Here is a 22,286-nt window from a genome sequence, read left to right on the forward strand (position 1 = left end):
CCGCCCCCTCTGCAAGAGCTCCCTGTTCGCAGAGTTCAACAACTGCTGAAGATCCTCAAGGAGGCCGTGCACAGTGGCTCTGGTTGGTAACCCACTGATTCTGTACTAGTATTATACTGTACCCTCCATTTTGTATGTACCCATTAGTATACTGTACCCATTAGTGGACTAGTATTATACACTACCCATTAGTACACCCCATTCTGTGGACTACCCATTATACACTACCCATTAATACCATTAGTACACTACCCATTGTAGTACCCATTATACACTACCCATTAATACACTATATTATTATACTTAGTACACTACCCATTCTACTACCCTTAATACACTACCTATTAATACACTACCCATTAGTACACTACCCATTAATACACTAGCCATTAGTTACTACCCATTAGTACACTACCAATTAGTGCACAACCCATTAGTACACTACCCATTAGTACACTACTCATTAGTTACTACCCATTAGTACACTATCTATTATTCACTACTTAGTACCCTACCCATTAGTATACCCATTAGTTCCTACCCATTAGTTCACCACCCATTAGTTACTACCCATTAGTACACTACCCATTAGTACACTACCCATTAGTACACTACCCATTAGTACACTACCCATTAGTACAACCCATTAGTACCCTCCATTCTGTTAGTACATACCCATTCTGTACTTAGTACACTACCCATTAGTTACTACCCATTAGTACACTACCCATTACACTACCAATTAGTGCACCCTCCCATTAGTACACTACCCATTAGTTCTCTACCCTCCATTCACTACCCATTAGTATACTACTTAGTACCCATTAGTACACTACCCATTAGTACACTACCCATTAGTACACTACCCATTAGTTCCTACCCATTAGTTCCTACCATTAGCACACTACCCATTAGTGCACTACCCATTAGTTACTACCCATTAGTACACTACCCATTAGTTACTACCCATAAATACACTACCCATTAGTCCACAACCCGTTAGTGTACTACCCATTAGTTACTACCCATTAGTACTCTACCAATTAGTGCACAACCCATTAGTACACTCCCATTAGTTACTACCCATTAGTACATCCCATTAGTACACTATCAATTAGTGCACAACCCATTAGTACAATACCCATTAGTTACTACCCATTAGTTCCTACCATTAGTACACTACCCATTAGTATACTACACATTAGGACACTACCCATTAGTGCACAACCTATTAGTACACTACCCATTAGTTACTACCCATTAGTTCCTACCATTAGTACACTACCCATTAGTATACTACCATTAGGACACTACCCATTGGTGCACTACCCATTAGTTCACTACCCATAAATACACTACCCATTAGTACTACCCATTAGTACACTACCCATTAGTTACTACCCATTAGTACACTACCCATTAGTGTACTACCCATTAGTGTACTACTCATTAGTGTACTACCCATTAGTGTACTACCCATTAGTGTACTACCCATTAGTGCACTACCCATTATTACACTCCCATTAGCACTCTACCCAAATGCCATGTTAACCTTTCTTATTAAATGACAGGTTATGATAAGAGATGTCTGTTCATGCCCCCTCCTGCCCACAGCGTACCAGGGCAAGACGTCCATCAGCACAGTGGGCACGTCCACCTCTGCCTACCGCCTGTCGCTGGCCACCATGTCCCGGTCCAACACGGGCACGGGCACAGTGTGGGAGCAGGAGAGCCAGCCGTCACGCCAGCCCTCTCAGGACACGCTAAGCCGCACTGACGAGGATGACGAACAGGAGCAGGAAGAGAGTCAGACACCCCTTCTACTACTATCACTACCACTATCATTACATCACTGAGTCAGATACCCCTCCTACCTAGTACTATCACTACCACGATCATTACATCACTGAGTCAGACACCACTTCTACTACTATCATTACCACTATCATTACATCACTGAGTCAGACACCACTTCTACTACTATCACTACCACTATCGTTACATCACTGAGTCAGACACCACTTCTACTACTATCACTACCACTATCATTACATCACTGAGTCAGACACCACTTCTACTACTATCACTTATCGTTACATCACTGAGTCAGATTTCTACTACTATCACTTATCATTCTATCACTGAGTCAGACACCACTTCTACTACTATCACTACCACTATCATTACATCACTGAGTCAGACACCACTTCTACTACTATCACTACCACTATCGTTACATCACTGAGTCAGACACCACTTCTACTACTATCACTACCACTATCATTACATCACTGAGTCAGACACCACTTCTCTATCACTACCACTATCGTTAACTGAGTCAGATACCCCTTCTACTACTATCACTACCACTATCATTCTATCACTGAGTCAGACACCACTTCTACTACTATCACTACCACTATCATTACATCACTGAGTCAGATACCCCTCCTACTACTATCACTACCACTATCATTACATCACTGAGTCAGACACCACTTCTACTACTATCACTACCACTATCATTACATCACTGAGTCAGATACCCCTCCTACCTACTATCACTACCACTATCATTACATCACTGAGTCAGACACCACTTCTACTACTATCACTACCACTATCATTACATCACTGAGTCAGATACCCCTGTCTACTACTATCACTACCACTATCATTACATCACTGAGTCAGATACCCCTTCTACTACTATCACTACCACTATCGTTACATCACTGAGTCAGATACCCCTCCTACCTAGTACTATCACTACCACTATCATTCTATCACTGAGTCAGACACCCCTCCTACTACTATCACTACCACTATCATTCTATCACTGAGTCAGATACCCCTTCTACTACTATCACTACCACTATCATTACATCACTGAGTCAGACACCCTTCTACTACTATCACTACCACTCACTGAGTCAGACACCACTCCTACTACTATCACTACCACTATCATCTATCACTGAGTCAGATACCCCTCCTACCTACTACTATCACTACCACTATCACTCTATCACTGAGTCAGACACCCCTCCTACTACTATCACTACCACTATCACTCTATCACTGAGTCAGACACCACTCCTACTACTATCACTACCACTATCACTCTATCACTGAGTCAGACACCCTCCTACTACTATCACTACCACTATCACTCTATCACTGAGTCAGATACCCCTCCTACTACTATCATTACCACTATCACTCTATCACTGAGTCAGATACCACTCCTACTACTATCACTACCACTATCACTCTATCACTGAGTCAGATACCCTCCTACCTACTACTATCACTACCACTATCATTCTATCACTGAGTCAGACACCCCTCCTACTACTATCACTACCACTATCATTCTATCACTGAGTCAGATACCCCTACTACTACTAACACTACCTCTAGCACTGAGTCAGACACCACTCCTACTACTATCACTACCACTATCACTTTATCACCACTGAGTCAGATACCCCTCCTACTACTATCATTACCACTATCATTCTATCACTGAGTCAGACACCCCTCCTACTACTATCACTACCACTATCACTTTATCACTGAGTCAGACACCACTCCTACTACTATCACTACCACTATCACTTTATCACCACTGAGTCAGATACCCCTCCTACTACTATCATTACCACTATCATTCTATCACTGAGTCAGACACCCCTCCTACTACTATCACTACCACTATCACTCTATCACTGAGTCAGACACCCCTCCTACTACTATCATTACCACTATCATTCTATCACTGAGTCAGACACCCCTCCTACTACTATCATTACCACTATCATTCTATCACTGAGTCAGACACCCCTCCTACTACTATCATTACCACTATCATTCTATCACTGAGTCAGATACCCCTCCTACTACTATCATTACCACTATCACTTTATCACTGAGTCAGACACCCCTCCTACCTACTACTATCACTACCACTATCATTCTATCACTGAGTCAGATACCCATTAATACTACTACTATCACTACCACTATCACTATCACTAGTCAGACTACCCCTCCTACCTACTACTATCACTACCACTATCATTCTATCACTGAGTCAGATACCCCTCCTACCTACTACTATCACTACCACTATCATTCTATCACTGAGTCAGATACCCCTCCTACCTACTACTATCACTACCACTATCACTCTATCACTGAGTCAGATACCCCTCCTACCTACTACTATCACTACCACTATCACTCTATCACTGAGTCAAATACCCCTCCTACCTACTACTATCACTACCACTATCATTCTATCACTGAGTCAGATACCCATACTACTATCACTACCACTATCACTCTATCACTGAGTCAGACACCCCTCCTACTACTATTCACTACACTACCTCTATCACTGAGTCAGATACCCCTCCTACCTACTACCTACCACTATCACTACCACTATCATTCTATCACTGAGTCAGATACCCCTCCTACTACTATCACTACCACTATCACTCTATCACTGAGTCAGACACCCCTCCTACTACTATCACTACCACTATCATTCTATCACTGAGTCAGATACCCCTCCTACCTACTACTATCACTACCACTATCACTCTATCACTGAGTCAGATACCCCTCCTACTACTATCAATACCACTATCACTCTATCACTGAGTCAGACACCCCTCCTACTAGTATCACTACCACTATCATTCTATCACTGAGTCAGATACCCCTACTACCTACTATATCACTACCACTATCACTCTATCACTGAGTCAGACACCCTCCTACTACTTCACTACCACATCACTATCAAAAAGATACCCTCCCCTATTATCACTACCACTATCACTCTATCACTGAGTCAGATACCCCTCCTACCTACTATATCACTACCACTATCATTCTATCACTGAGTCAGATACCCTCCTACCTACTACTATCACTATCATTCTATCACTGAGTCAGACACCCCTCCTACTACTATCATTACCACTATCATTCTATCACTGAGTCAGACACCCCTCCTACTACTATCATTACCACTATCATTCTATCACTGAGTCAGACACCCCTCCTACTACAGGTCACTACCACTATCACTCTATCACTGAGTCAGACACCCCTCCTACTAGTATCACTACCACTATCATTCTATCACTGAGTCAGATGTCCTGTACTACTATCACTACCACTATCACTCTATCACTGAGTCAGATACCCTCCTACCTACTACTATCACTACCACTATCACTCTATCACTGAGTCAGACACCCCTCCTACTACTATCACTACCACTATCACTGAGTCAGATACCCCTCCTACCACTGCTATCACTACCTCTATCACTCTATCACTGAGTCAGATACCCCTCCTACCTACTACTATCACTACCACTATCACTCTATCACTGAGTCAGACACCAGCTCCTACTACTATCACTACCACTGTCACTCTATCACTGAGTCAGACACCCCTCCTACCTACTACTATCACTCTATCACTGAGTCAGGTACCCCCCTGCCTACTACTATCACTACCACTATCACTGAGTCAGATAGACCCTCCTATCTACTATCACTCTATCACTGAGTCAGACACCCCTCCTACTACTATCACTACCACTATCATTCTATCACTGAGTCAGATACCCCTCCTACCTACTACTATCACTACCACTATCATTCTATCACTGAGTCAGATACCCCTCCTACTACTATCACTACCACTATCACTCTATCACTGAGTCAGATACCCCTCCTACCTACTACTATCACTACCACTATCACTCTATCACTGAGTCAAATACCCCTCCTACCTACTACTATCACTACCACTATCATTCTATCACTGAGTCAGATACCCCTCATACCTACTACTATCACTACCACTATCACTCTATCACTGAGTCAGACACCCCTCCTACCTACTACTATCACTACCTCTATCACTGAGTCAGATACCCCTCCTACCTACTACCTACTATCACTACCACTATCATTCTATCACTGAGTCAGATACCCCTCCTACTACTATCACTACCACTATCACTCTATCACTGAGTCAGACACCCCTCCTACTACTATCACTACCACTATCATTCTATCACTGAGTCAGATACCCCTCCTACCTACTACTATCACTACCACTATCACTCTATCACTGAGTCAGATACCCCTCCTACTACTATCACTACCACTATCACTCTATCACTGAGTCAGATACCCCTCCTACTACTATCACTACCACTATCATTCTATCACTGAGTCAGATACCCCTCCTACCTACTACTATCACTACCACTATCACTCTATCACTGAGTCAGACACCCCTCCTACTACTATCACTCTATCACTGAGTCAGATACCCCTCCTACCTACTACTATCACTACCACTATCACTCTATCACTGAGTCAGATACCCCTCCTACCTACTACTATCACTACCACTATCATTCTATCACTGAGTCAGATACCCCTCCTACTACTACTATCACTATCATTCTATCACTGAGTCAGACACCCCTCCTACTACTATCATTACCACTATCATTCTATCACTGACTCAGACACCCCTCCTACTACTATCACTACCACTATCATTCTATCACTGAGTCAGACACCCCTCCTACTACTATCACTACCACTATCACTCTATCACTGAGTCAGACACCCTCCTACTAGTATCACTACCACTATCATTCTATCACTGAGTCAGATACCCCCTCCTACTACTATCACTACCACTATCACTCTATCACTGAGTCAGATACCCCTCCTACCTACTACTATCACTACCACTATCACTCTATCACTGAGTCAGACACCCCTCCTACTACTATCACTACCACTATCACTGAGTCAGATACCCCTCCTACCTACTGCTATCACTACCTCTATCACTCTATCACTGAGTCAGATACCCCTCCTACCTACTACTATCACTACCACTATCACTCTATCACTGAGTCAGACACCACTCCTACTACTATCACTACCACTGTCACTCTATCACTGAGTCAGACACCCCTCCTACCTACTACTATCACTCTATCACTGAGTCAGATACCCCTCCTACCTACTACTATCACTACCACTATCACTGAGTCAGATATCCCTCCTACCTACTACTATCACTCTATCACTGAGTCAGACACCCCTCATACTACTATCACTACCACTATCACTCTATCACTGAGTCAGATACCCCTCCTACTACTATCACTACCTCTATCACTCTATCACTGAGTCAGACACCACTCCTACTACTATCACTCTATCACTGAGTCAGATACCCCTCCTACCTACTACTATCACTACCTCTATCATTCTATCACTGAGTCAGACACCACTCCTACTACTATCACAACCACTATCACTCTATCACTGAGTCAGACACCCCTCCTACCTACTACTATCACTACCACTATCACTCTATCACTGAGTCAGACACCCCTCCTACTACTATCACTACCACTATCACTCTATCACTGAGTCAGATACCCCTCCTACTACTATCACTATCACTCTATCACTGAGTCAGACACCCCTCCTACTACTATCACTACCACTATCACTCTATCACTGAGTCAGACACCCCTCCTACTACTATCACTACCACTATCACTCTATCACTGAGTCAGACACCACTCCTACTACTATCACTACCACTATCACTGAGTCAGACACCACTCCTACTACTATCACTACCACTATCACTGAGTCAGACACCCCTCCTACTACTATCACTACCACTATCACTCTATCACTGAGTCAGACACCTCTCCTACCTACTACTATCACTCTATCACTCTATCACTGAGTCAGATACCACTCCTACTACTATCACTACCACTATCACTGAGTCAGATACCCCTCCTACCTACTACTATCACTCTATTACTGAGTCAGATACCCCTCCTACTACTACTATCACAACCACTATCACTCTATGACTGAGTCAGACACCCCTCCTACCTACTACTATCACTCTATCACTGAGTCAGACACCACTCCTACCTACTACTATCACTCTATCACTGAGTCAGATACCCCTTCTACCTACTACTATCACTCTATCACTGAGTCAGATACTCCTACTACTACTATCACAGCCACTATCACTCTATGACTGAGTCAGACACCCCTCCTACTACTACTATCACTCTATCACTGAGTTAGATACCACTACTACATCACAACCACTCACTATGACTGAGTCAGACACCCCTCCTACCTACTAATATCACTCTATCACTGAGTCAGACCCCTCCTACTACTATCACAACCACTATCACTCTATCACTGAGTCAGACACCCCTCCTACTAGTATCACTACCACTATCACTCTATCACCGAGTCAGACACCCCTCCTACTACTATCACTACCACTATCACTGAGTCAGATACCCTCCTACCTACTACTATCACTATCACTATCACTGAGTCAGATACCCCTACCTACCACTACTATCACTACCACTATCACTCTATCACTGAGTCAGACACCCCTTCTACTACTATCACTACCACTATCACTCTATCACTGAGTCAGACACCCCTCCTACCACTATCACTACTACTATCACTCTATCACTGAGTCAGATACCCCTCCTACCTACTACTATCACTACCACTATCACTCTATCACTGAGTCAGATACCCCCTACCTACTACTATCACTACCACTATCACTCTATCACTGAGTCAGATACCCCCTCCTACTACTATCACTACCACTATCACTCTATCACTGAGTCAGACACCACCTCCTACTACTATCACTACCACTATCATTCTATCACTGAGTCAGATACCCCTCCTACTACTATCACTACCACTATCACTCTATCACTGAGTCAGACACCCTCCTACTACTACTATTACCACTATCACTCTATCACTGAGTCAGATACCACCCTACTACTATCACTACCACTATCACTCTATGACTGAGTCAGACACCCTCCTACCTACTACTATCACTCTATCACTGAGTCAGATACCCCTCCTACTACTACTATCACTACCACTATCACTCTATCACTGAGTCAGACACCCCTCCTACCTACTACTATCACTCTATCACTGAGTCAGATACCCCTCCTACTACTACTATCACAACCACTATCACTCTATCACTGAGTCAGACACCTCCTACTACTATCTACTACCACTATCATTCTATCACTGAGTCAGATACCCCTCCTACTACTACTATCACTACCACTATCACTCTATCACTGAGTCAGACACCCCTCCTACCTACTACTATCACTCTATCACTGAGTCAGATACCCCTCCTACCTACTACTATCACTACCACTATCACTCTATCACTGAGTCAGACACCCCTCCTACTACTATCACTACCACTATCACTCTATCACTGAGTCAGACACCCCTCCTACTACTACTATCACTACCACTATCACTCTATCACTGAGTCAGACACCCCTCCTACTACTATCACTACCACTATCACTCTATCACTGAGTCAGATACCCCTCCTACTACTATCTACCACTATCACTCTATCACTGAGTCAGACACCCCTCCTACTACTATCACTACCACTATCACTCTATCACTGAGTCAGATACCCCTCCTACTACTATCACTACCACTATCACTCTATCACTGAGTCAGACACCCTCCTACCTACTACTATCACTACCACTATCACTCTATCACTGAGTCAGATACCCCTCCTACTACTATCACTACCACTATCATTCTATCACTGAGTCAGATACCCCTCCTACTACTATCACTACCACTATCACTCTATCACTGAGTCAGACACCACTCCTACTACTATCACTACCACTATCACTCTATCACTGAGTCAGATACCCCTCCTACCTACTACTATCACTACCAATATCATTCTATCACTGAGTCAGATACCCCTCCTACCTACTACTATCACTACCATCACTCTATCACTGAGTCAGATACCCCTCCTACTACTATCACTACCACTATCACTCTATCACTGAGTCAGACACCCCTCCTACTACTATCACTACCACTATCATTCTATCACTGAGTCAGATACCCCTCCTACTACTATCACTACCACTATCACTCTATCACTGAGTCAGACACCCCTCCTACTACTATCACTACCACTATCACTCTATCACTGAGTCAGATACCCCTCCTACCTACTACTATCACTACCACTATCATTCTATCACTGAGTCAGATACCCTCCTACTACTACCACTACCACTATCACTCTATCACTGAGTCAGACACCCCTCCTACTAGTATCACTACCACTATCATTCTATCACTGAGTCAGATACCCCTCCTACCTACTACTATCACTACCACTATCACTCTATCACTGAGTCAGACACCCCTCCTACTACTATCACTACCACTATCACTCTATCACTGAGTCAGATACCCCTCCTACCTACTACTATCACTACCACTATCACTCTATCACTGAGTCAGATACCCCTCCTACCTACTACTATCACTACCACTATCACTCTATCACTGAGTCAGATACCCCTCCTACCTACTACTATCACTACCACTATCATTCTATCACTGAGTCAGACACCCCTCCTACTACTATCACTACCACTATCATTCTATCACTGAGTCAGACACCCCTCCTACTACTATCATTACCACTATCATTCTATCACTGAGTCAGACACCCCTCCTACTACTATCACTACCACTATCACTCTATCACTGAGTCAGACACCCCTCCTACTAGTATCACTACCACTATCATTCTATCACTGAGTCAGATACCCCTCCTACCTACTACTATCACTACCACTATCACTCTATCACTGAGTCAGATACCCCTCCTACCTACTACTATCACTACCACTATCACTCTATCACTGAGTCAGACACCCCTCCTACTACTATCACTACCACTATCACTGAGTCAGATACCCCTCCTACCTACTGCTATCACTACCTCTATCACTCTATCACTGAGTCAGATACCCCTCCTACCTACTACTATCACTACCACTATCACTCTATCACTGAGTCAGACACCCCTACTACTATCACTACTGTCACTCTATCACTGAGTCAGACACCCTCCTACCTACTACTATCACTCTATCACTGAGTCAGATACCCCTCTACCTACTACTATCACTACCACTATCACTCTATGACTGAGTCAGACACCCCTCCTACTATCACTACTATCACTCTATCACTGAGTCAGATACCCCTCCTACTACTACACTACTATCACTACCACTATCATCTCTATCACTGAGTCAGATACCCCTCCTACTACTACTATCACTACCTCTATCATTCTATCACTGAGTCAGACACCACTCCTACTACTATCACAACCACTATCACTCTATCACTGAGTCAGACACCCCTCCTACCTACTACTATCACTACCACTATCACTCTATCACTGAGTCAGACACCCCTCCTACTACTATCACTATCACTCTATCACTGAGTCAGATACCCCTCCTACTACTATCACTATCACTCTATCACTGAGTCAGACACCCCTCCTACTACTATCACTACCACTATCACTCTATCACTGAGTCAGACACCCCTCCTACTACTATCACTACCACTATCACTCTATCACTGAGTCAGATACCTACTACTATCACTACCACTATCACTCTATCACTGAGTCAGACACCATCCTACTATCTATCACTATCACTCTATCACTGAGTCAGACACCCCTCCTACTACTATCACTACCACTATCACTCTATCACTGAGTCAGACACCCCTCCTACCTACTACTATCACTCTATCACTGAGTCAGATACTCTACTACTCACACACTACCACTATCACTCTATGAGTCAGACACCCCTCCTACCTACTACTATCACTATCACTGAGTCTACCCCTCCTACTACTACTATCACTACCACTATCACTCTATCACTGAGTCAGACACCCCTCCTACCTACTACTATCACTCTATCACTGAGTCAGACACTCCTACTACTACTATCACACTATCACTCTATCACTGAGTCAGACACCCCTCCTACTACTATCACTACCACTATCACTCTATCACTGAGTCAGACACCCCTCCTACTAGTATTACTACCACTATCTACTGAGTCTATCACTATCACTACTATCACTGAGTCAGATACCCCTCCTACCTACTACTATCACTATCACTATCACTGAGTCAGATACCCCTCCTACCTACTACTATCACTCTATCACTGAGTCAGACACCCCCTACTACTATCACTACCACTATCACTCTATCACTGAGTCAGACACCCTCCTACTACTACTATCACTACCACTATCACTGAGTCAGATACCCCTCCTACCTACTACTATCACTACCACTATCACTGAGTCAGATACCCCTCCTACCTACTACTATCACTACCACTATCATTCTATCACTGAGTCAGATACCCCTCCTACCTACTACTATCACTACCACTATCACTCTATCACTGAGTCAGACACCACTCCTACTACTATCACTACCACTATCACTCTATCACTGAGTCAGATACCCATCCTACCTACTACTATCACTACCAATATCATTCTATCACTGAGTCAGACACCCTCCTACTACTACTATCACTACCACTACACTCTATCACTGAGTCAGATACCCTCCTCACACTACCACTATCACTCTATCACTGAGTCAGATACCCCTCCTACTACTATCACTACCACTATCACTCTATCACTGAGTCAGACACCCCTCCTACCTACTACTATCACTCTATCACTGAGTCAGATACCCCTCCTACTACTATCACTACCACTATCACTCTATCACTGAGTCAGACACCCCTCCTACCTACTATATCTACTCACTATCACTGAGTCAGATACCCCTCCTACCTACTACTATCACTACCACTATCACTCTATCACTGAATCAGACACCCCTCCTACTACTATCATTACCACTATCACTCTATCACTGAATCAGACACCCCTCCTACCTACTACTATCACTACCACTATCATTCTATCACTGAGTCAGACACCCCTCCTACTACTATCACTACCACTATCACTGAGTCAGATACCCCTCCTACCTACTATCCACTACTCTATCACTGAGTCAGATACCCCTCCTACCTACTACTATCACTACTATCACTGAGTCAGATACCCCTCCTACCTACTACTATCACTACCACTATCATTCTATCACTGAGTCAGACACCCCTCCTACTACTATCACTACCACTATCACTCTATCACTGAGTCAGACACCCCTCCTACTACTATCACTACCACTATCACTCTATCACTGAGTCAGACACCCCTCCTACCTACTACTATCACTAATCACTCTATCACTGAGTCAGATACCCCTCCTACCTACTACTATCACTACCACTATCACTCTATCACTGAGTCAGACACCCTCCTCCTACTACTATCACTACCACTATCACTGAGTCAGACACCCCTCCTACTACTATCACTACCACTATCACTCTATCACTGAGTCAGACACCCCTCCTACTACTATCACTACCACTATCACTGAGTCAGATACCCCTCCTACCTACTACTATCACTCTATCACTGAGTCAGATACCCCTCCTACCTACTACTATCACTACCACTATCACTGAGTCAGATACCCCTCCTACCTACTACTATCACTCTATCACTGAGTCAGATACCCCTCCTACCTACTACTATCACTACCACTATCACTGAGTCAGATACCCCTCCTACCTACCACTACTATCACTACCACTATCACTGATCACTGAGTCAGACACCCCTCCTACTACTATCACTACCACTATCATTCTATCACTGAGTCAGACACCCCTCCTACCTACTACTATCACTACCTCTATCACTCTATCACTGAGTCAGATACCCCTCCTACCTACTATCACTACCACTATCACTGAGTCAGATACCCCTCCTACCTACCTACCACTACTATCACTGAGTCAGACACCACTCCTACTACTATCACTACCACTATCACTCTATCACTGAGTCAGACACCCCTCCTACTAGTATTACTACCACTATCACTCTTTCACTGAGTCAGATACCCCTCCTACCTACTACTATCACTACCACTATCACTGAGTCAGATACCCCTCCTACCTACTACTATCACTACCTCTATCACTCTATCACTGAGTCAGACACCCCTCCTACTACTATCACTACCACTATCACTTTATCACTCAGACACCCCTCCTACCTACTACTATCACTACCACTATCACTCTATCACTGAGTCAGACACCCCTCCTACTAGTGACCCTCCTATCCTCTATCACTGAGTCAGACACCTCCTACCTACCACTCTCACTCTATCACTGAGTCCCCCTGCCCTACTATCTACCACTATCACTTTCCCTCACTGAGTCAGACACCACTCCTACTACTATCATTCTATCACTGAGTCAGATACCCCTCCTACCTACTACTATCACTACTACTATCACTCTATCACTGAGTCAGACACCCCTCCTACTACTATCACTACCACTATCACTCTATCACTGAGTCAGATACCCTCCTACCTACTACTATCACTACCCTATCACTCTATCACTGTCAGACAACCCTCCTACTACTATCACTCCACTATCACTCTATCACTGAGTCAGACCCCCCTACCTCTCTCTACTTATCCTACCTCTATCTTCTATCACTGAGTCAGACACTCTCCTACTCCTCTCCTCCTCCCCCTCCCTCTCTCTGTCCCTACCTCCTCCCCTACCTCTCTCTCTGTCCCTACCTCCCCTCCTCTCTGTCCCTCCCTCTCCCCTCCTCTCTCTGTTCCTACCTCCTTTCCTCCTCTCTCTCCGTCTCCCTCCCCTACCTCTCTCTCTGTCCCTACCCCTCCCCCTACCTCTCTCTCTGTCCCTACCTCTCTCTCTGTCCCTACCTCTCTCTCTCCATCTCTCCTCTCCATCTCTGTCCCTCCTCCTCCCCTACTGTCCTCTACCTCCTCCCCTACCTCTCTCTCTCTGTCCCTACCTCCTCCCCTACCTCTCTCTCTGTCCCTACCTCCTCCACCTCCTCTCTCTCTCCCTCCCTCTCTCTGTCCCTACCTCTCTCTCCATCTCCCTCCCCTCCCTCCTCACTGTCCCTACCCTCCCCTACCTCTCTCTTTCCCTACCTCCTCCCCCTACCTCTCTCTCTGTCCCTACCTCTCTCTCTGTCCCTACCTCTCTCTCTCCATCTCTCCCTCCCCTCCCTCTCTCTGTCCCTACCTCCTCCCCCTACCTTCTCTCCAGTCTCTCCCTACCTCCTCCCCTCCTGTCTCTCTTCCCTACCTCCCCCCTACCTCCTCTCTCTGTCTCTCTCCCCTCCTCTAGATGACTCTATCAGTATTCCCAGTGTGGTGAGTGAACATGAGGTCTTCCTGCCCAGGCTCATCACCCAGCGACGCTTCTCTAGTCACGCCACGGGCAGCGCCCAGCCTGAGCCCAGCACCCGCAGCACCATGCTGCCCAGCCACAGGTAACACACACACACACACACCCCTACACACACCTCTGCATGCACACACACACACACCCCTACATACACACAACCCTACACACAAAACCCTACCCCTACACACACAAAACCCTACCCCTACACACACAATTACCTACACACACACCCTACACACACACACACACCTCTGCACACACACACACCCCCCTACATACACACAACCCTACACACAAAACCCTACCCCTACACACACAAAACCCTACCCCTACACACACAATTACCTACACCACACCCTACACACACACACACACTATGACTGCACACACACACACACACACTGGATTACCTGTATATGACACACACCTCTGCATGCACACACACACACACACTGCTCACCCTACATACACACAACCCTACACACAAAACCCTACCCCTACACACACAAAACCCTACCCCTACACACACAAACACATCCACACATCACCGGTACCCCCTGATTGTACTATGACTGTCCACACATCCCTCACTGCTCAACACTGGATTACACTATGACTGTCCACATCACCACGTAGTACATGTAAAACACCGTCACTTCAGAAGCCACAATCATAGTCATACTATTTGTGTTGTTTAAAGCTGTTTATTTCTGTTTATTTGTGTACCCTTTTCTGGAGAACAGCATGCTAGATGAACAGACAGGAAGTGAGGAATGCTACAAGTCATAGTAGTTTTAGCAGAGAGATTGGCTGTGTTTTATCTATGCATAGTCACTTTAATAACTCTACATGTACATATTACCTCAATTACCTTGACTAACCGGTGCCCCCTCACATTGACTCTGTACCGGTACCCCCTGTATATAGCCTCCACATTGACACATTGACTCTGTACCGGTACCCCCTGTATATAGCCTCCACATTGACTCTATTACGGGACCCCCTGTATATAGCCTCCACATTGACTCTGTACCGGTACCCCCTGTATATAGCCTCCACATTGACACATTGACTCTGTACCGGTACCCCCTGTATATAGCCTCCACATTGACTCATTGAGTCTGTACCGGTACCCCTGTATATAGCCTCCACATTGACTCTGTACCGGTACCCCCTGTATATAGCCTCCACATTGACACATTGACTCTGTACCGGTACCCCTGTATATAGCCTCCACATTGACTCTGTACCGGTACCCCCTGTATATAGCCTCCACATTGACACATTGACTCTGTACCCGGTACCCCCTGTATATAGCCTCCACATTGACTCTCTGTACCGGTACCCCCTGTATATAGCCTCCACATTGACTCTGTACCGGTACCCCTGTATATAGCCTCCACATTGACTCTGTACCGGTACCCCCTGTATATAGCCTCCACATTGACTCTGTACCGGTACCCCCTGTATATAGCCTCCACATTGACTCATTGACTCTGTATACCCCCTGTATATAGCCTCCACATTGACATTGACTCTGTACCGGTGCCGGTATCCCCTGTATATCCACATTGACTCTTGACTCTGTACCGGTACCCCTGTATATAGCCTCCACATTGACTCTGTACCGGTACCCCTGTATATAGCCTCCACATTGACTCTTGTCTGTACCGGTACCCCCTGTATATAGCCTCCACATTGACTCTGACTCTGTGCATTGACACATTGACTCTGTGCACCGGTACCCCCTGTATATAGCCTCCACATTGACACATTGACTCTGTAACGGTACCCCTGTATATAGCCTCCACATTGACACATTGACTCTGTGCCGGTACCCCCTGTATATAGCCTCCACATGACTCTGTGACCGGTACCCCCTGTATAGCCTCCACATTGACACATTGACTCTGTACCGGTACCCCCTGTATATAGCCTCCACATTGACTCTGTACATACCCCTGTATATAGCCTCCACATTGACTCTGTACCGGTACCCCCTGTATATAGCCTCCACATTGACTCTGTACCGGTACCCCTGTATATAGCCTCCACATTGACACATTGACTCTGTAAAATGGTACCCCCCTGTATATAGCCTCCACATTGACTCTGTACCGGTACCCCCTGTATATAGCCTCCACATTGACACATTGACTCTGTTACCGGACCCCTCTGTATATAGCCTCCACATTGACTCTGTACCGGTACCCCTGTATATAGCCTCCACATTGACACATTGACTCTGTACCGGTACCCCCTGTATATAGCCTCCACATTGACACATTGACTTTGTACCGTACCCCCTGTATATAGCCTCCACATTGACTCTGTACCGGTACCCCTGTATATAGCCTCCACATTGACACATTGACTCTGTACCAGTACCCCTGTATATAGCCTCCACATTGACTCTGTACATACCCCCTGTATATAGCCTCCACATTGACTCTGTACCGGTACCCCCTGTATATAGCCTCCACACTGACTCTGTACCGGTCTGTACCCCCCTGTATATAGCCTCCACATTGACTCTGTACCAGTACCCCCCCCTGTATATAGCCTCCACATTGACACATTGACTCTGTACCGGTACCCCACATTGTAGTATAGCCTCCACATTGACTCTGTACCGGTACCCCTGTATATAGCCTCCACATTGACTCTGTACCGGTACCCCCTGTATATAGCCTCCATCCTGTATTGACACATTGACTCTGTAACGGTACCCCCTGTATATAGCCTCCACATTGACACATTGACTCTGTACCGGTACCCCCTGTATATAGCCTCCACATTGACACATTGACTCTGTACATGTGTACCCCCTGTATAGCCTCCACATTGACTCTGTACCGGTACCCCTGTATATAGCCTCCACATTGACTCTGTACCGGTACCCCCTGTATATAGCCTCCACATTGACTCACCGTACCCCCTGACCTCTTGATACCGGTCCAGTGACTCTGTGCCCCCCCTGTATATAGCCTCCACATTGACACATTGACTCTGTACCCGGTGTCCCTGTATAAAAGCCTCCACATTGACTCTGTATACCCCCTGACCTCCACATTGACTCATGACTCTGTACCGGTACCCCCTGTATATAGCCTCCACATTGATTGACTCTGTACACCCCTTATATAGCCTCCACTCTGTACCGTACCCCTGTATATAGCCTCCACATTGACTCTACCGGTACCCCTGTATATAGCCTCCACATTGACTCTGTACCGGTACCCCTGTATATAGCCTCCACATTGACTCTGTACCGTATATAGTTGACTCGTAAATGTATCCCCTCTGTATATAGCCTCCACATTGACATTGACTCTGTACCTTGGTATCCCCTGTATATAGCCTCCACATTGACACATTGACTCTGTACCGGGTACCCCTGTATATAGCCTCCACGATGACACGGTGTCTGTGCCGGTGCCCCCTGTATATGGCATTGACTCATTGCCTCCACATTGACTGTGTGCCCTGGTACCCCCTGTATATAGCCTCCACATTGACACATTGACTCTGTACCCGTACCCCTGTATATAGCCTCCACATTGACTCATTGACTCTACCCCTGTATATAGCCTCCACATTGACTCTCTGTACGGTGCCCCCTGTACCCCCTCTGTATAGCCTCCACATTGACACCCCCTGTCTCGCCTCCGGTGACACATTGACTTTGTTGTATATAGCCCCACATTGACTCTGTACCGTACCCCTGTATATAGCCTCCACATTGACACATTGACTCTGTACCCCCTGTATATACACACATTGACTCTGTACCGGTACCCCTGTATATAGCCTCCACATTGACTCTGTACCAGTGTATATAGCCTCCACATTGACACATTGACTCTGTACCGGTACCCCTGTATATAGCCTCCACATTGATTCTGTACCAGTACCCTGTATATAGCCTCCACATTGACTCTGTACACCCCCTGTATAAAGCCTCCACATTGACACTTGTACTCTGTACAGGTACCCTCTGTATATAGCCTCCACATTGACACATTGACTCTGTACCCGGTACCCTGTATATAGCCTCCACATTGACTCACATTGCCTCTGACTCCGGTACCCCTGTATATAGCCTCCACATTGACTCTGTACCAGTACCCTCTGTATATAGCCTCCACATTGACTCTGTACCGGTAACCCCTGTATATAGCCTCCACATTGACTCTGTACCGGTACCCCCTGTATATAGTCTCCACATTGACTCTGTACCGGTACCCCCTGTATATAGTCTCCACATTGACTCTGTACCAGTACCCTCTGTATATAGCCTCCACATTGACTCTGTACCGGTACCCCTGTATATAGCCTCCACATTGACTCTGTACCGGTACCCTCTGTATATAGTCTCCACATTGACTCTGTACCGGTACCCCCTGTATATAGTCTCCACATTGACTCTGTACCGGTACCCCCTGTATATAGCCTCCACATTGACTCTGTACCGGTACCCCCTGTATATAGTCTCCACATTGACTCTGTACCGGTACCCCCTGTATATAGCCTCCACATTGACTCTGTACCGGTACCCCCTGTATATAGTCTCCACATTGACTCTGTACCGGTACCCCCTGTATATAGTCTCCACATTGACTCTGTACCGGTACCCCCTGTATAAAGCCTCGCTATTGTTATTTTAAATTATTTGTTACTTTTTTTCCATACTTTTTAAAAAGTTATTTTTCTTAACTGCATTGTTGGTTAGGGGTTGTAATTAAGCATTTCACTGTAAGGTGAATTCGGCGCACGTGACAAATACAATTTGATTTGATTTTGTTTGAATACTTTAAAAACACACCCTTCCTGCCAAGGATTTCTTCAAGTAAGGGAGGAAGGATGCGTATTTAGAGTATTCAAGCAGAGCCCTAGATCAATGGGAAGTTCCTGACAAGCTGATCCAGCTACCGGGCTATAGGAGACCCATACGAAGAGGGGCCTTGGACATTGGGCAGCATGCTCTCCTCCCTCCCTAAACCCCTTTTCCCCTCCTGCCCCCTCCTCTGCAGTGAACCCAATGTGCTAGATGAGTCTCAAGGACTGGAAGAGGGTAACCTGTCTAGGTACAGTGTCAAGTCACAGCCCCCCTGTGTGTTGTGTCTCTCTGCGTCTCTCTGTGTGCAGTTTGGGGGAGGCTCGGGCCAGTCGGACGGCCTCCTCCGACTTCTTCGTTTTCCTCACTCATTATCTCATCCAATCAAAACCGCCGTTGGTCTATCACCCTTCCTCTTCGTATAGGTCTAATGTAACGTAGTCTCTTGTTCCCCCTCGTAGCTACCACACTGATCCACCCACCCATCTCAAGTCATCCGCTGTTGCCTCTTTAACCCTTTAAGTCCCTGGGCGGTGTGAGGACGCTGGGGAGCCAGTGGTAGTGTGTCTCAGCCTGCTCAGTCCATCGGTGCCATCATGGTCTTCATACTGTTTCAGGCTTTTCACTGTTCAAATTGGACGTCCTCTCCAGGATACCAATCTGTGGGGCATGGGGTACTGGGTGGCAATCCATCATTTATCTTATCAACAAGTCTAACATTACCAGATAGGTTCATGTTCTAGTTCAGTGCTGGTAATATGGTACGAGCTGTCTACATAAGAACACAGATCCTCCAGACCTCATAATCCCCTTTGTGTTTTGGTGTATTCTTGTGCTGTGATTAGGGTGTCCTTGATTGGTGGGTGTGTCGGTGTAGTGTACAGTGGAGTGATTGGGTGAGTGGGGAGAGATGGGAAGAATGGAAGGAGCAGTGGACAGACACACGTCCTCTTGACTCTCCTATGTGTCTCAGTGAAAGAGTTCATTAGGAGAAGCACTACCTCTGTGTTGTACTGATTGGTTTTGTCTGTCTGTCTCTGCATGTCTATCTGTCTGTCTCTGTGTCTCTGCATGTCTGCATGTCTGTCTGTCTCGCTGTCTCTGCATGTTTGTCTGTTTGTCTCTGTGTCTCTCTGTCTGTCTCTCTGTCTGTCTGGTTGGGTTGTGTAGGGTGGCCAGTGTGCAGAGTGAACCAGGCCAGCAGAACCTCTTGAACCAACCTCCGCTGGGACGCAATAGAGGACTGAGACAGGTGAGAGTAGTCTTACAGGTGGAACTGAGACTTTTTAAACAAATAGCTCCTTTTAAGTTTATTTAGAAAATCTTTGTTTTTTAAATGCATTGTTCTCAATTATTGAATTTGAATTTCAGTTTACCACCCGAATTGAATAACTTCAATTAACCTGGTTTATACGGTTTGTTTCCATTTGGTGTGTGTGGCAGAGTCGGCGGGGTGTCGGGTGGCAGCGTGTATCGGGGTGTGGGGTGTCGGGAAGTGTCCTTGGGAATTATGTGGGTGCATTAGGGTGCGGCGGGGTGGCAGGGTGTATCGGGGTGGCAGGGTGTATCGGGGGGTGTCGCGGGATGTATCGGGGGTGTCGCGGGATGTCGGGGTGTATCGGGGTGTGCGGGATGTCGAATTGGGGGGTGTCGCGGGATGTGGCGGGGTGTATCGGGTGGCAGGGTGTATCAGTGCAGGATCTTCAGGGGGTGGCAGGAATAATATCAGGGGGAGATGTCAGCCAAAGTCCAGGGGGTCTTCTTTGAGAGAGGGGGTGTATCGAGAGTGTGTGGGGGTCGGGCGGTGGGGTGTGTCGGGAGTGCGGTGGGTGTGTCGGGGTGCGGTGGGTGTGGCCATCGGGGTGTGGCGGAGTGTATCGAGTGCGGTGGAGTGTATCGGGGTGCGGTGGGTGTCGGGGTGCGGTGCAGGGTGTATTGGGGTGCGGTGGGGTGTACTGGGGTGCGTGGGTGTATCAGGGTATGTGGTGGGTGTGCATCAGGGTGCGGTGTGGTGTATCAGCCGCGTGCGGTGGGGTGTATCAGGTG

The 22,286-nt window shown here is 46.1% G+C and overlaps 1 protein-coding gene across 1 annotated transcript; it reads left to right on the forward strand.

The window, feature by feature from the left end:
- The first annotated feature begins 5 nt into the window (after positions 1–5).
- LOC135542943 (protein unc-80 homolog) lies at positions 6–22,007 on the forward strand. Its single transcript, XM_064970073.1, has 6 exons — positions 6–82; positions 1,615–1,806; positions 15,344–15,488; positions 20,437–20,490; positions 21,411–21,492; positions 21,684–22,007. The coding sequence occupies exons 2-6, from the start codon at positions 1,686–1,688 to the stop codon at positions 22,005–22,007; spliced, it is 726 nt and encodes a 241-aa protein (XP_064826145.1). The 5' UTR covers positions 6–82; positions 1,615–1,685.
- The last annotated feature ends 279 nt before the right edge of the window (positions 22,008–22,286 follow it).

Source organism: Oncorhynchus masou, chromosome 7 (genome assembly GCF_036934945.1).
Source record: "Oncorhynchus masou masou isolate Uvic2021 chromosome 7, UVic_Omas_1.1, whole genome shotgun sequence".
In the NCBI taxonomy this organism is placed as follows: Eukaryota; Metazoa; Chordata; class Actinopteri; order Salmoniformes; family Salmonidae; genus Oncorhynchus; species Oncorhynchus masou.